This window comes from Mollisia scopiformis (assembly GCF_001500285.1).
Source record: "Mollisia scopiformis unplaced genomic scaffold LY89scaffold_4, whole genome shotgun sequence".
Lineage (NCBI taxonomy): Eukaryota > Fungi > Ascomycota > Leotiomycetes > Helotiales > Mollisiaceae > Mollisia > Mollisia scopiformis.
Window position 1 is genome coordinate 36637 of NW_017263584.1, and position 14849 is coordinate 51485.

The window sequence follows — 14849 nt, forward strand, 5'->3', positions numbered from 1 at the left end:
ACCTATTTGGGAGCCTTGATACTAAGGCACCAAGTCTTCAACCCTAACATCTACCAAGTTCACGCAATTTTTCTACTTGACTTCCACAACACAATTACATGAGACTTCAACAACATCCAACCAAGCCGATAATTATGTTTCTCCAATTCTTTGAATGATAAATCAAGCTCGGTCACGTGTTAGTCCTCAACCCTGCAGTGCTGAGCAGCTGACATCCAACTTGTGCTACAAATTCTCGGTGGCGTCGGGAATAATCTCAACTCGAAAGAGCAAACTTCAGGGCGCGAAAATAGCAATTGATCACCCGAATAGAAATCAAGCTTTTGCTGCCGTCAAATCGACAACCATGACTGTGGCCATCTGACAGCACTGCCTCTTCTCACCTCTTCTTGCGCCTCACTACGGTATATGCAAAGTGCAGAGTATTGTTGTACTTTTGACGCAATGGTCAATGGCAGACTGATATCACAACTTTTCTTCAGATCCCGCCACGATCCCTGAAAACCTCGAACCTCGAGTCCACTCTTTCTTACAGTACTTCATCATGGACTTTGACTGCCGGCCAAGAACCGGCACAACCGCCCAGTCATAGCGTTGCGATGGCTCCCGGATGCCGATCCTGCTGCGATGACTGAGCATCATACCAGCATCATACCGAACTAAACTCAAAATATTCCCACATCATCACATCCACGAGACTTTCCGAATCCCCTAGCTGCAGGTCTGACTGCTCATATACCGAGCTATCCCCAGATTGGAGCTCAACTGTCCGCCCTTCCGACAGAAGCGGTCTGGAATGGCCCCGTTGCAGAAGAAACGTCGTTCTTTTGGTCCAAGCTCATCGACCGGCAAGGGCGGAGACTGGCCTAAAGGGCTGATCACTGGCAATGAATGGGTGACGTGGTATGAGTTTTCGGAGATACTTGCAGCATTCTTCAAACAACATTTCCGGATGTCCAGCGGCATCATGTCATATATGTACTGTCATCCTGCGCCAGTTTCCTGCATGCTGAATGTTGACCTCACCTGATCTTTGATATCAAACTTTTTTTTCAGTGCATATAATTCAAATCGTTTCCCACAAACAAATCCATCTTTCGACAGCATCGATTCTTGACGAAACAGCAAGTCTAGTGCCTGGGGAGTTTAATTGGCTAGAAGTACTCGACGTCAGCATTTACAAACTAGAACATTCGAAAGTGTCGCTGAATAGGAAATATTTGGGACCAACTTCAATATCATAACCGACGAAACATCGAGCCCCTCAGTATCTTTCCATAATCGTCTTCAAAGCTTGGCAGTCCTTGACCGTCGTCCATCGTCGCGCTGAAATACGAATCAAAATCCCCCATTCGGCCCCGCTCGTCAATTCATTTTCTGAGGCGCTGCTATAGATTGGTCCCAGCGTTACTGTCACCATGGTTCTAAAGAAGTGAGTCCCATTTTCTCATTTGTGTGACGTTGTCATCAATTTACCCTCATGTGTTGGCGATTAAGGTCCCGACGAAAATAGCACACGAATTCTCTGCTTTGCAGAGAACAAGGTTGTCCATGCTATCAGTGGTGGCATGACCGAGTGGTTGAGGAGCTTGGCTTGCGTGTTGGCCTTCGACTACAAGAGTGCTTTATGTGGGATATTGAAGCAAGCCCAGCGACGATGTATGAACAGGACTTTATAGTGTATGCTGGTGAGGAATCGATCAGTATCGATATCTCGTCATACTCGATCTCGATCGACGATGATCCCGAGCAATTATATCAACAGCAGCAATGTCCTCTTATTGAAAACCCCCCGACTTTCAGGTTAAGGGCTTTCAGACTGGGGGCTTTCAGGTCAATGGACACTGGCTATCTCACTCGTTCGATAGTTCAGTATGTCTCCATCACTTGTTTTGAGTGTGACTTTTACCCTTGCCGTTGTCACTCACGTCCTCCATCCTTATGGGAATATCAAGTCCCTTCTCTTCCTACTTCTGTTTCCTATTTTCGTTCTTCGTGTCAACATGCGCAGACTTCATTCCACGATTGTTTCTTTCATCCACTAACGGTGTCTGCCAGGTGGAGACAACGTCGCCAATCCGTGCGTGAATTGCGAGATAAGGACCAGGAAGTTCGAGCGGAGTACAGACGTTTAAGAGAACTCGAGCAGCAGATTAAGGATCGCCAACCGCCACAATATGAGTCGAGCCTGAGCGGTAGCGGAGACAGTTTGTTCGGGATAGCAAACACCAGACCGAGGGTTGCGAGTGTGACGAGCAGTCAGGCGAGTTCGCAGTATACGAGATAACGAATACCATGAATGGCATGGCAATCCGTATGCCAGGGATGAAGCTCATGATGTGGAAACGCTGCTCGCTGCAAGCACGCATATTCGAGGTATGGCGGTTGAGGGTACCAGCTGTTGACGTTATCACCTATTGAGGTTATCAGCTGTAGAGATCATGAGTGGTCGAGGACCAATCTAGGCTCGAGTCAAGTACTCGGTCTCGCTCACCGATCGCCGGATCGAGGAGCTATTCTGTCTGATTAATTTATTTCGGAGCAACGGAAGCATGGGAGGAGCGATATTTGGAGTACACACAAAATTACCTTTAATTTATTATTACCACTCAACACTCGCCGGGTTCCTGAATTCGAACCTCGTCCCAGTACTGTTGTTACTTGCTTTCTCTTCCAAATCGTGAAGCACACCATGACCCTGGGCCTCTCACCACCAAAACCAACCCTTCATATCACAAGTTTAAGTATTTCATTGCTTTGAAATTTTTAGGCATCAATCGTGAAACTTTGATTTTTGTCCCGGATTCTACCCTCGGTACAATGACGTGCCCGTCAAGGCGCAAGCCTTGAACTGTTGACACGAGTTTAGACCAACATCTCTCAAGGTTTCCCTTCCCACACCGTAGCCAAGAATCCCTCCATTTTTGAGAACGCATAGTCTGGTAGACGCTGGTTCCATCCATCCCCAACATCCCACGCACCCTTTACACAGCTCAACAGAGTTCCAACAAGAACACCCTTCAATACACCTGCGAGTTGATCCTGCTGTTCCGCAGTCAAGCTGGGATGGCGTTTCCCCAGGCCCCAAGAGGTCTTGAGAACCCCAGCTTCAAGATCTTCGTGTTTGACTTTATCAATAGCAAAAGGGCCACCTAGATTTCCACATTATGTATCAACACATGACGGGTTTACTTTGGGTGCAGGGAAAGACAAACCTCGAACTTTCTCGCCGATTGCAATGATCTCCGACACTGTGGCTCTGTTGCCCATGATACCACCCTTGACAGGCCATTCGCCATCAACATCAACGGCTCTTGCCACAATGCCAGCAATGTCTTGAACGGTAGTCAGGGTCATGACCGCATCTTCATGTCCCTCGACAACAATTGCACGCCGGTTCTGGAAATCAATGAAAGCATCCAGCGGAGTGACGTACTTTGCTGTTTTGTGTGGGGATGCAAGATAGTCGAGGAAGAGACCTGGCTGGAAAAGAGTGTATTCGAGGACCTGGACATTTGCTTCAGAACATAACGAGCAGGAAAGAATGTAATGTAGGCTGAACACTCACCTTCACATCCTTATTCACCCTCTCAAGATATGCCTGGACCTTCGTCTTTCCTGCCCAGAAAGGCAAGTCTTCTTTGCTGTCGCTCCCATACTCACTCGGTGCAAACCGCTTCACTCCCACAGCGATACATGCATCGACCAAGTTTATTTGCGAGCTGCCTGACTGTCCAGGTGTCTGCTGATTGATGAAGGACAAGACAGTGTGAATGCCAAGCAAAGCTTCGCGGAGGCTGCTCTTGTCCCCATAATCGACAGTGCGCCAAGTAATGCCAGAAGTGCTGTCACCTACAGGAGCATTCTAGGTCGCTTCAGAATGATAGAAGCACAACGTTTGATAGCCGATGCTCACCTTTCTGGTCAAAAGAGTTATCTCATGCCTTTTTGTAGCGAACAAGGCGTCGATGACCTCTCGAGCGAGCTCTACAACAGAATGTCAGTACAAGCCCTAAGTAAATAATGCTTTGGAATAGAGGTTGTCATACCTCCCGTGGCACCAGCTACTGCGATCTTTACCATTGTCTGTTGTGCTGAACCTTGATTCAGAGAGTGATAGAAAAGAAGTAGATACGAAAAGCTGAATGATCTGAGTAGAGATGACAATAGGAATTAAAGATTGAGAGAGAGGGACTTATATGCACAACACGGAACATATGGCGAGAAATCTTCTCACCCTCTGTCCCAAAGCATAGAGTTCACTTACTTTCTCTCGACATTGGCCAATGGGAGTTGACTTTCGGTAAGCGAAGGTTGGATCCGATTGGTAGAGCCGAGACTTCCACGTCTCGGGAATGCCATGCGTAGAAGCTGCACAATGTTCGGGATGTGGTGATAATGTTCATTGGTATCAATATTCAGAATCATCCTGTATTATATCAAATTCTAGGTACATCAGGAGGCCAGCTACTAGAATGTTTTCTGTAGTTAATATACATCCATCCCAAACAACTCTGCACGTATCAAAATCCCATGCTCTCGTTGAGTGCTGTAAGTCTGGATCTTAGTACTCTAACAGTCCTTGCATGCTCACCCCGGAGCCATGACCCCAGGTGAGATGATAGACTCGCCAGACCGATGGCAGCGGGCTCTCCCGAATCTTGGCGACTAAATAAGTCAATCAAGTTGGCCAATCTTTTGAGCTCGCACAGAACCAATTGGTTTCTGAAAGCTGTCTGCATGTTTTGGTCCTCGATGTTGAACGTTCCAACAGAAAGAGGAACATGCTCCACTGTAAATCCAGTAGCTTGAACTTGCGAGGGTGGACCGGAGTCGGCTGCAGTCTTTGATGGCGAATATGGAGACTGTGATGAAGAGACATGACAAGAGGGTGACGAAACAGGCAAGGTGGACGGCCAGCCAGCAGCCTGCTGATACCAGATGAGTGTCCGAGAAATACTGGATGCATGAACCATAGCCCGATGACCAGATTTGGAGCAAGGACAATTTAAGATCCGAGTGAGACGTTCGATGGCAGTTCTGTTGAAGTGAAGCACTTGATCGAACTGGGCTGACACTGTGTCAAAATTTGATTCTGGGGCATGTAGAAATTCGGTCGGACAGATCAGGTCTCGAAAGATTTCGTATGATTCTCGTGGACAGCTGTGGGTGTTGGACTTGTCTTTGCCGAAGCTTATATTCAAGTTGAACGTCGGATCGATGGTAGAGGCTGCGAAAATATCTAGACTAGCTCCGAAACCGTCAATCTGAGGCCATTCGTCCTGTGGAATTAAGGGGTAAAAGGCAGAGGTGAGCTCAAAGCGGTTTGGTTCATGCTGAGTGCTATGAAATGTTGAGAGCATATCGGTATTTCTGTCGGTGGAATTAGCCTCTGTGGGTTCGTTGGCGTTTCGAGAATCAGTAGCCATTGTTGGAATATCCCTCTCGCGATCGGTGTTTCCACCAAGAGTCGACTCAGGCCTCTTTCGTGGAGGCTTCCCATGTTTGCGTGACCTCTCATAGACGCAAGATAAGTTCAGCGTTTTGCAGCGAGTACATTGCGGTTGACCACGATCGCATTTGACTTTGGCTGTTCCACAGCCATTGCAAGACGATCGCAGCTTGGGGGCGTCATGTTCGAGACGCGGGGCAGTTGTGGAGGGCTGAGAGGTCTGCATAGCTGCCTGCTGGAGGCGGCTCAGCATTTGGATACTCAGAGATGATTGAATAGCTGATCAGGGCCTCGAGTTTCAATATTGGCATGAAAGTTGGGCGTTCGGAGGAGTATTCCTGATTGGTATGTTTCAGGGGCCACTCACTGACCACGCCAACTGACCGCGCTGTAGCCTTAAGGTTAACGAGCACCTCGTAAAAGATTTTGACCAGAATCCTCAACTCGTCGTGCCTGAAGAGAGATAAGCTGCAGACATAGCAAATTTACGTGAGACAGGTGAGCTGGACATCGAAAGAGAGGGGTGATCAGTCACGTGAAGGAGCACTCCGTCAATTAATTGGACGAATTCGGCTGTGGAGAAGAAGATACAGAGTCAAATACAAATATAGTATTACCATTTCGTAAAAGGAGTCCGGATTTTATTTGATTTGTGTACCTAGCTCTGTAAAGAGCTGATACAGACTAGACAACAGTCAGTGGTCGATATTAGCATTGCCTGAATCGACAGCGTGGTGGTCGCACGTTTTCCTTCAGATTAATGATATGTATCCAAAGAAGAAGCCACAGTTTTAGGTACCACACTATTGATCTTTCCCACTATGGTTTTACCTCAAGCTTCAGCCTGCTCTCAGTAGTCTTAAAGAGCCTTGGAATCCCACTTTCTTCAAAGGCCACATCATCCCTCACCATCTTTGCAACCCCTTTCGCTGTCAAGAATATCATCGACATGCCGGAACCATTGAATCCAGCAAGGATGAAGTGGTTCGGCTGGCCTGGAACTTGTCCGACGTGAGGAAAGGAATCGGCTGTATTTCCCATTACTGGTGATAGGGTCAGCTGTGTACATTACCAAGGCCAGGAGGCTTGGAGAAGATTGACGAGAAGGGGAAGAGGGAGCTTACTTCCAGTCCATATTCTGTCTACTTTAGCACCACTCTTTTCCCACCCCACAAAATTGTCTTGCATGACCGTTTCAAAATGGTCTCTCGTGGAAGCCATGGGGAACAGTGTACTATCATCGAAGTTACCCCACCAAAGCTCCTTGGCATCATAAAATGTGTGCTTTGCACCACCGCAAATCACCCCACCATCAGGTCTTGGGATAAGATAATCTCTCGTCTGAGGCGGTTCGTAAGTGATTCCATAAGTAAAGTTCAAGTGAGGAGGTGGGAATTTGGTATCCTTTGGCACAGAAATATGCGAATTGGTTCCTTTCGTAGGGATAATTTTATCGGCGTATAGTGGAAGAATTCCAGATGTATAGGCATTCGTTGCAAAGACTACTTTCCCAGCACGGATCGATCCACGTGGCGTGTTGACTATGCTGATTCCTTTTGGTGATACAGAGACTGAATGAACGGGAGTGTGTGTCTGGAGATTGAGACAACCCTTTTCCAAAATACGCGCGAGAAGGCTGGAGACGAGTTTATACGGCCATAGCTGTGCTCCTGTGACACTTGTTGCTGTTTTGGCACCTTTGATCCCAGTTATCTGTTTATAGCATCAGCACTGGAAGATGGGTAGCTCCACGGGAAATTTGGATATGGAAAGAAAGAATACAACTTGGTAGACGTACCTTTTCAACATACTTCGGGTTCACAATATCCACATCATTGATATAATCAAGGCCAGCTTTCAATTGCGCCTCGTAAGTTTCCTTGATGTTATCGGCATCTGACTGATTCAAGAAAGTCTCAACAAAACGATCCAGCATGTAGTCGCAGTCGATCTTTTCTTTCTCCACAACATGCTTCATGGCATATATCTGCGCTGCCGTGAATAGAAAAAGTTCTTTTGCAGCTTCAGGGCCATGCTTTTGAATCACTGAGTCAATGAAGGCTGGAGATCCCATGGAACAATGACCGCCTTTAGCAGTCAGTTCTCAGATCCACAAAGACTTCACTCAAGCAAAAAGATAGAGACCATTATACCATTTCTACCTGTTGCGCCTGAGCACACTTCTCGAGCTTCTAGCATCACGATCCGAGGAGGGGAAGGGTTGTCGTCAGTTAGAAAATATGCGGTAGAAGCTCCAGCTAGGCCGGACCCAATTATAAGAACATCGCATTCTGTAGGCAGGTCTTCAGTGCTTCTGTGACTATCAATCTCATGGTGTTCTGTTCGCCAGTACGGCAAGGTTGCATTCGCAACTGGAAATGGCTTTGACGCTGTCGGATCCACTGGACGGAATGAGAGTCGAGTCATATTAAAGACTTCGACTACCGAAGCAGATGGCAATGACTTCAAATAAAAAAGACTCGAGTAAAAATTCCTATTGCTGTGGGGTGAACAACGGGATGCTTTAGTGATATGCGTAAATCGATACTGATACTAACACGAAAAGGGAAGGTGATTGCCAAGTCTAATGACGACTAGCTTGAAGTGATAGGAAGGGGCAACGCCACAAGATTGGTCCTCTTTTAACCGACTTGTTAGATGGGATTGTTGCCTATCGGTAGCTTACGAATATCGTGTAGAATGTACATACACCCAATTTTAGGTACAATGATGAAGTTCGATATTTCAAAGGTGTTGATCACCAAAGGTAGGCCGACAAGGGAAACTACATCCGAATTCCTATTTCTCGGCCATCTTTTCTATATCCCCTCCATTGGACTCAACGGGTGAAGGCCCATCATTGATCTGAACTTCCAGACCTTCATCTGCAATGGCCTGCTGCTGCTCCTCAGTCAGAGTATCTCTATCAACTGTAATCTTCGGTCCTGTGAACCACTTTCTCGCATCGATAAAGTAATATGCCAGGGCTCCTCCCCAAACTGCCATATTAATCACTACAGTGTAGTTCATGGTCTGTGGCGTTGGATCTGGACCTCCCACTGGGAACATTGCCAAGATAATGCCAAAGACGAGGAAGAGAATTGCTAGCCACGCGATCGGCCGAGAGAACATGTCGCCAGTGTAAAAAGGTCCAGGGACGAATTTATGCTGACCCCAGACAAGACGGCAAAAGATTGGTGTTCCCCAAGCTAAATTGTTTCCTGCAACGGCAAGAGAGAATAAAGCCGATGCAGCTGCTGGCGCAATGAGACACAAGAGTCCGAGAATGGCGGCGCAAAATACACACCCCCAGACACAACGAAGCGGGATGTAGCCCATCTTCTGGGAGATGACTCTGAAGAAGCTGGAGAATGGCAGAGCACCATCTCTAGAGAAGGCCCAAGTTTGGCGAGAGGCAGCAACCAAAATCGAAAGTCCCATGAGGAATTGGACAATCATGAGAAGAGACATCAATCCAAGAGTTCCGTGTTTGCCGATGGCATCGTAATATATTTGCGCCATAGGCTGTCCAAAAGATGAGCCTAGAACAGCTTCGAGATCTGGATTGATGCATGCTGCGAGGACGATCATGATGATAAATCCCAAGATCCAGCACGATCCAATTGACATTAAAATCCCATATGGTACCGCCTTCGCGGCATTGGCAGCCTCTTCACTCATGTGAACACAAGAATCGAATGCGCCGATTGTCCAAATCGGACTGAGCCAAGAAAGCATGAATGCCCATCCTGTTGGCCATGTGGTGAGGTTCTCCGTTTGAGCAAAAATGTAATGTGCGTCATTACGTTGATGTTTTCCAATTGGAAGCGCAATGATGGTTGCTGCGATCAAAATAAGGTTCATGGCCACGAAGACGGTCTGAAGCTTCCCCATAATCTTAGATAGAGTTGATGCTAGGAGTCCGTGGAGTAAGACACAACCTAGGAAGACAGCTTAGACATCGCCATTCGAGGGTGTCCAATTTCCATCTCTTGATATGACAATGCTATTTAATCAGTGACAGAGCTCATGGAAAGAGAGGCAGACTTACACAGAGCAAAACATCAAGGCAAATCCATAATCAATACTGCAAAGACCTCCAACCAAGCCTAACGTGTTTGAATAGCCCACCAAGAAACTCAATGCATTGCGAGTCCGAGGTGAGGCGAAGAAGTGTGTCCACCAATATAATCCTCCACTTGTTGGCATTGCCGAACCAAGATCTGCCATTGCCACTCCGACCACAAATATAAACATCGATGCTAGAAACCAGCCCCAAACCATGCCGACAGGTCCTGCAGGGATCGAGAAAGAAAGAGTGGAAGCGATTGAAGGCAGAAGTCCCATGATAGAGAATGCAATGCCGAAGACTTCGATCATGGTGAAATTTCGGCGGAGTTCTTGCTTGTATCCAAGCTTGGCTGGGAAGATGATTAGTAGCTTCCAGCATCGAAGGTATATACTTACCAAGAAGCTCCGCATCCGCATCACTGGCTAACAATTCTGGTGGAGGGGCAGTTGCCGAATGGCGGCTGACAGTCTTCTCCAGATTTGGAGACACATCTTTATTGTCTGCCATTATATTATTGTATCGCTTCAGTCACCAGCGCGGAGCACGCAACAACTTTGTATGGCGCTGTGGATCTCCAAGGATTGGACAGTCAATGAAGGCTTTGAAAAGGAATCTATCAGATAGCTGATATGTATCACTATATGGCTTCTAAGCAAACAGAGTCGCTGGCACTGTGAGCTTGAGGCAGCAAAGAGAGGGAAAACGTGAAAATGTAGAGAGCTGGGATGAGACAGGAAGATAAATAAGCATTCCCATGATCCGATCCTGATCCTGATCCTGTGCGACTATCGATGTCCCAGGTCCGATTGAGTGAGCTCATTGGATATGTGTAATGGAAAGTTGCGGGTTGATAAGAGCTGCAGCTCGATAGCGAGTACAGTACAACGTTGGGTAGCAGGGGTAAGTCCGGGGTTGTGGACGGGCAAGGAAAAGCTTGTCTGACGCTGGACAGTTGAATGATGAAAATGGTCAAGATCAGACGTTCTAGCCTACGTCTGAAGTCATTGTAGCAGCTTTCAAACCATAGCACTGGGCGCAATCGGATTGGGACCCAATAGGCAGATATTCGTGATAATATAGCAGAGCAGAATATTTGATAACGGGGTCCACGAGCAAGACAGAAGAGGGGTAAACAAAGGGAAATTATATCTCGAGAGGGAATAGTATACTGTGGTCAGAAGAGGGCTAAGTTGGAGAATCGAAGCCATACTCCGTGCACGTTGGTTGAACAGTCTCGACTCGAACGTTCAGAAGTCTTATCAACAACGATGGCCGCCGCAATACCCAAATCAGGCGTGTGGCTGGGAGATCCGCGGAATTTGGCCGTGCTGACTGACTTGAGTTTCGGTGATGTGGATGTGGATGTGGTTGTGGTCAGAGAAGTCGAAAGATGATTGTTTGCTGAGAGAGTCAAGCTGACAGGAAAGGATGCTGGAGCACGAGTCAATGGGAGACTGCGACATGCAGCAAATGCGAGAGAAGTGATGCATGGAAGCTTTTGTGGGAGGGGAGCTGCTGCTGCTGTAAGGTTATGCATGGCCGAGAAGAGAGCACTGGCGAATAGGGGTTGGTTGATAGAGGTGACATTGAGGCGAAGGAAAAATGTAACCAGCCGTCTCTGTACTTTCACACGCACAATGTGTTGTTGTATTGCCTGTATCGATGTAGAAAGCGTGTTGTTCGATGAAAAGCGAGAGAGCGAGCGAGCGAGAACTGCGCGACCTGCGCGAATGGTGTAAAAGGCGCCCGTGGAGGGGTTCGTCTGCACGTGATCACGGATTTGTTGATATTCTGGTACTTGAAAAAGTCCCAAGCTGCAATCAACATCCATCTGCGCAACCATGGAACGTCGCATGGTATGTCCCGACTCCCAGATCAGTTCCTAATTGCTTCGCAGATACTGACTGTCGCCTGCAGCTTTCCAAGGAGGACGAGGCGGCTGCCGCAGGAGATGAGGTGGAGGTTCGGAGGGAGGATCAAGACAAGATCAATAAGTTCAGTCGACTACACCAGCGAGAGACAACACTGGAGGAAGAACTACAAGCAAAGCATGTATGTATTTTGTCATCTTCAATATTCCTACGTTCTGACCCGTGTTTCGCAGAAGGAGAAGGAGGACTTGGAAGAAATTTCGAACGAGTTGGAACTTGCAGACGAGGATGACAACATACCGTATGCGCTTGATCTAGAACACAAACCCGAGCATCGCAAGCTGACTCTGTGATAGCTACAAAATCGGCGACTCTTTCATCTCTCTCCCTCTACCCAAAGTGCAAGAATTACTGTCTGCGTCAACAAGTCAAATCGAGGAGGATGTGACCGTTGTGGAAGAAAAGCTCAGCACAATCAGGGAGGAAATGACAGAGTTGAAGGTCCAGCTCTATGCGAGATTTGGGAGGAGCATCAACTTGGAGACATAGCATTCGGCAATACAATGATACCCATTACGAACTTCCTTTTGGTTGCAAGTCGGCAATATAGGTGCGAATTGAGGATCTCTACGTATCCGAGGCGCAGAGTTCCTTTCGAGACTGTGACCGGTATCGGCTTGTGCTTTTTCATACTGGTCGGGCCGCTTTTGCATGGGATATGTTGCTGTGACACAAGCATGCAAGAACGATTTGCTGTATCTATTGTAACCTTTCAATTGTAAGGACCGCATCGTTCCCATCGACCGCTCTGTTTCCCTCCTGACCACAGTGACAGACGATTGGAGATATCTGGAGTGAACTTCTTTCTTTCCGCTGTATCCTCCACGAGCCTCTGGTGTCAATCCCCAACATTTAGTCTCCGCAGACTAGCAAAAGCCGCTGGTACTAAAGCAACCAAGTGCTCAAGTGCTTCCCTCAAAGCCGCAGTATTTTCACGGCTATCGGCACTCTATGCAGCTCTGCCACCAATGAGAACTCTGGCTTGGCTTTCAGGATCGACTCGGTTGCGGGGATAATTATCATTCTTGAGCTCGAATTGCGGCATAGCACCAACATTGACGAATCAAAGTCCATTGGCGGGACCGCATTTCGGGCACGGCACTGCACAAGTGGAACCTGAATCAATTATTCTCCTTGTGCAAGATGGAGACTCTTTATTTTTTGGCCTCTTGCTTTCCATCCATGGATGACTTTAACTTTGCGCAAAGCTGAGGAGATTCTGTGCTAAGATGGCTCCCTATGTCAAAACTCTCGAGTTGCCAAGAGACAGAGAGGCGAGCGATGCGGGGCTTGTCTCTACCCCACCATTACACCGTATGTGATTTCTCAAGTAAAAAGCCATCTCCAGTACTGACGGTTCAATTAAGGGCCAAACATACTCTCTCGTGTAATATCAGGAGTATCTCGTGTAGACGAGACTGATGCTACTGAGAGGTATAACCTAGAAGAAGCCGACAACAAAGAAATAGCTTCCCCAGGATCGAGTTCGTCAAGCGTCACTTCACCAGAACGCAAAGTTATCTCTTGGGATCATGAAGATCCAGAAAATCCCTACAATTTTTCATCGGTGCGAAATAATCCTATAGTGACTCTTGTCCATAGCTGACTTGAAGGGACAAGGCGAAAAAAGCTACGATAGTCTTCATCGGAATGGTTGTCGTGGTTAACAGTACCATGGGATCGTCCCTACCATCGAATGCCATTCCCATTATCAGCGAATACTTCCACCTCGCATCATCTTACACCGAAGTCCTACCAATTTCCATGTATCTTGTTGGCTATGTCTTGGGACCTCTCCTATTCGGGCCGCTCTCCGAATCCTTTGGAAGACGAATCATCATGACTTCGACCTTCTTCACTTTTACCGTTTGGACACTTGCTTGCGCGTTAGCTCCAAACTTTCCGGCATTTCTGATTTTCAGAGTCCTTACTGGGATTAGTGCAAGTAGTCCCATTACTGTAATCGGTGGCGTGTACGCAGATATATACAATGACCCTGTCACAAGAGGTCGTGCAATGGCTGTTTTCATGGGTGTAAGTCATGTATTTTCACTTCTCAATTCGGCAAGGGCGCTAAAAGTTCGGACGGTGCCCAAACTTCAATCTTCCATTCTTCTGCAGCATATATCACTTATACAATAACTAATTTAATCAAAGGGAACATGCGTGGGACCATTGCTCGCACCACTGATCTCTGGGTTTGTTGCCCCTGCACTTGGGTGGCGCTGGGTATTCTGGATAGGCCTCATTGTCGCCGGCGCATCATGGATCCCAATGATCTTCCTTCCAGAGACATATGGCCCAACTCTTCTAGCCAAACGAGCAGCCCGTCTTCGAAAAACGACTGGGAATCAAAATATCTTCGCACCCATCGAACTCGAGAAGAAGGGCGTCAAGCAAATGGTAACTGTCACTCTTACCCGACCTCTTCGGATGCTGTTCTTCGAGCTGATCGTTTCGGCTACGTGTATCTACCTCTCACTTGCTTATGGCATATTTTACATATTCTTCTCAGCATTTCCAATCGTCTTCCAGGGCATTTATGGTCAGTCTCTCGGGGTTTCAGGTCTCATGTTCCTACCGATTGGTGTTGGAGCTTTCGCATCCATTGCCGTGTTCCTCTGGTACGATGCCTTTCTTCGGAAAGCACAAGCTCTCCATAAACCGTGGACATTGAAAGAGGAGTCAAGACGCCTACCGCTTGCTTGTATCGGAGGACCTATGATCGTTCTGGCCCTCTTTTGGCTCGGCTGGACTTCCAGGACATCGATTCCATTTGTGGTGCCCATGCTTGCAGGCATCCCCTTCGGCATTGGATTTATACTGATTTTCATGGCATTGTTGAACTATCTTACGGATGCGTATGAAATCTTCGCAGCGAGTGCGATGGCAGCGGCGAGTTGCACTAGAAGCTTGGCTGGTGCTGTACTACCCTTTGCTGCTGCGCCAATGTATGACAAGCTGGGCGTTGCTTGGGCGAGTAGCCTATTGGGTTTTTTGAGCATGGGTATGTGCGTCATACCATTTCTGTTTCTATGGAAGGGGGACAGAATCCGTGAAGGGAGCAAATTCTGTCGTTATCTGAAGGAGAAGAAGGCGAAGGAGCTGGCAGAATTGGAGCGGGATAGACAAAGGAGATTAAGACTGAACGAGCTAAATCATGGTGGGAATGATGTGGTTTCGGAGAAGGTTTGAAGCATATTGAGATACTGGGATATATGCATAGCGAGCTTTGGGTTGCATCATCAACGAGGCTTAAAGGACAGGATATTGTCGATAGCTAAAGATCATATATACAATTATAGGGAATCGTGATAAGTAACCCTTGTGCTCTTCAAATCACCCTTCCTGACACCCGTATTGTGTTCCATTGAGATATATATTCATGATACCA

General features: G+C 47.3%; 8 protein-coding genes across 8 annotated transcripts; 3 read left to right on the plus strand and 5 right to left on the minus strand.

Moving 5' to 3' along the window:
* The first annotated feature begins 1679 nt into the window (after positions 1-1679).
* On the plus strand, positions 1680-2174 carry LY89DRAFT_681011 (uncharacterized protein). The gene has a single exon (XM_018214185.1). The coding sequence runs from the start codon at positions 1875-1877 to the stop codon at positions 2043-2045; it is 171 nt and encodes a 56-aa protein (XP_018075881.1). The 5' UTR covers positions 1680-1874; the 3' UTR covers positions 2046-2174.
* On the minus strand, positions 2059-2732 carry LY89DRAFT_681012 (uncharacterized protein). Its single transcript, XM_018214186.1, has one exon. The coding sequence runs from the start codon at positions 2367-2369 to the stop codon at positions 2154-2156; it is 216 nt and encodes a 71-aa protein (XP_018075882.1). The 5' UTR covers positions 2370-2732; the 3' UTR covers positions 2059-2153.
* Positions 2733-2768: 36 nt separating this feature from the next.
* On the minus strand, positions 2769-4239 carry LY89DRAFT_681013 (NAD(P)-binding protein). The gene is made up of 5 exons (XM_018214187.1): positions 4050-4239; positions 3917-3987; positions 3569-3865; positions 3216-3507; positions 2769-3152 (listed from the first exon to the last, which is right to left on the minus strand). Exons 1-5 carry the CDS (start codon positions 4081-4083, stop codon positions 2881-2883), a joined length of 966 nt encoding a protein of 321 aa, XP_018075883.1. The 5' UTR covers positions 4084-4239; the 3' UTR covers positions 2769-2880.
* A 189-nt stretch (positions 4240-4428) lies between these two features.
* On the minus strand, positions 4429-5910 carry LY89DRAFT_681014 (uncharacterized protein). Its single transcript, XM_018214188.1, has one exon. It carries the CDS (start codon positions 5703-5705, stop codon positions 4524-4526), a length of 1182 nt encoding a protein of 393 aa, XP_018075884.1. The 5' UTR covers positions 5706-5910; the 3' UTR covers positions 4429-4523.
* A 160-nt stretch (positions 5911-6070) lies between these two features.
* On the minus strand, positions 6071-7944 carry LY89DRAFT_681015 (FAD dependent oxidoreductase). The gene is made up of 4 exons (XM_018214189.1): positions 7606-7944; positions 7251-7540; positions 6577-7165; positions 6071-6495 (listed from the first exon to the last, which is right to left on the minus strand). The coding sequence occupies exons 1-4, from the start codon at positions 7877-7879 to the stop codon at positions 6272-6274; spliced, it is 1377 nt and encodes a 458-aa protein (XP_018075885.1). The 5' UTR covers positions 7880-7944; the 3' UTR covers positions 6071-6271.
* Positions 7945-8251: 307 nt separating this feature from the next.
* Positions 8252-10031, minus strand: LY89DRAFT_694132 (amino acid transporter; the record flags this gene model as incomplete). The annotated part of the gene is made up of 5 exons (XM_018216679.1): positions 8252-8353; positions 8384-9349; positions 9413-9458; positions 9504-9873; positions 9920-10031. The coding sequence occupies 5 exons, from the start codon at positions 10029-10031 to the stop codon at positions 8252-8254; spliced, it is 1596 nt and encodes a 531-aa protein (XP_018075886.1).
* A 1334-nt stretch (positions 10032-11365) lies between these two features.
* Positions 11366-11944, plus strand: LY89DRAFT_694133 (prefoldin subunit 4; the record flags this gene model as incomplete). The annotated part of the gene is made up of 4 exons (XM_018216680.1): positions 11366-11380; positions 11442-11576; positions 11629-11696; positions 11752-11944. The coding sequence occupies 4 exons, from the start codon at positions 11366-11368 to the stop codon at positions 11942-11944; spliced, it is 411 nt and encodes a 136-aa protein (XP_018075887.1).
* Positions 11945-12440: 496 nt separating this feature from the next.
* Positions 12441-14759, plus strand: LY89DRAFT_377304 (MFS general substrate transporter). Its single transcript, XM_018207097.1, has 4 exons — positions 12441-12769; positions 12823-13022; positions 13076-13489; positions 13613-14759. The coding sequence occupies exons 1-4, from the start codon at positions 12685-12687 to the stop codon at positions 14648-14650; spliced, it is 1737 nt and encodes a 578-aa protein (XP_018075888.1). The 5' UTR covers positions 12441-12684; the 3' UTR covers positions 14651-14759.
* Positions 14760-14849: the final 90 nt, after the last annotated feature.

Bases quoted from the DNA above. Each gene is read 5' to 3' on its own strand.
- LY89DRAFT_377304 (XM_018207097.1), top strand. From the start codon at position 12,685: ATGGCTCCCTATGTCAAAACTCTCGAGTTGCCAAGAGACAGAGAGGCG. The intron at 13,023-13,075 runs GTGCGAAATAAT...TGAAGGGACAAG, and splicing joins ATCCCTACAATTTTTCATCG to GCGAAAAAAGCTACGATAGT. The intron at 13,490-13,612 runs GTAAGTCATGTA...ATTTAATCAAAG, and splicing joins CAATGGCTGTTTTCATGGGT to GGAACATGCGTGGGACCATT.
- LY89DRAFT_681011 (XM_018214185.1), top strand. From the start codon at position 1,875: ATGTCTCCATCACTTGTTTTGAGTGTGACTTTTACCCTTGCCGTTGTC.
- LY89DRAFT_681015 (XM_018214189.1), bottom strand. From the start codon at position 7,879: ATGACTCGACTCTCATTCCGTCCAGTGGATCCGACAGCGTCAAAGCCA. The intron at 7,541-7,605 runs GTATAATGGTCT...TGACTGCTAAAG, and splicing joins AGGCGCAACAGGTAGAAATG to GCGGTCATTGTTCCATGGGA. The intron at 7,166-7,250 runs GTACGTCTACCA...TGCTATAAACAG, and splicing joins ACCCGAAGTATGTTGAAAAG to ATAACTGGGATCAAAGGTGC.
- LY89DRAFT_681012 (XM_018214186.1), bottom strand. From the start codon at position 2,369: ATGCGTGCTTGCAGCGAGCAGCGTTTCCACATCATGAGCTTCATCCCT.
- LY89DRAFT_681013 (XM_018214187.1), bottom strand. From the start codon at position 4,083: ATGGTAAAGATCGCAGTAGCTGGTGCCACGGGAG. The intron at 3,866-3,916 runs GTGAGCATCGGC...GAAGCGACCTAG, and splicing joins TAACTCTTTTGACCAGAAAG to AATGCTCCTGTAGGTGACAG. The intron at 3,508-3,568 runs GTGAGTGTTCAG...GCAAATGTCCAG, and splicing joins GGGTGAATAAGGATGTGAAG to GTCCTCGAATACACTCTTTT.
- LY89DRAFT_681014 (XM_018214188.1), bottom strand. From the start codon at position 5,705: ATGCTGAGCCGCCTCCAGCAGGCAGCTATGCAGACCTCTCAGCCCTCC.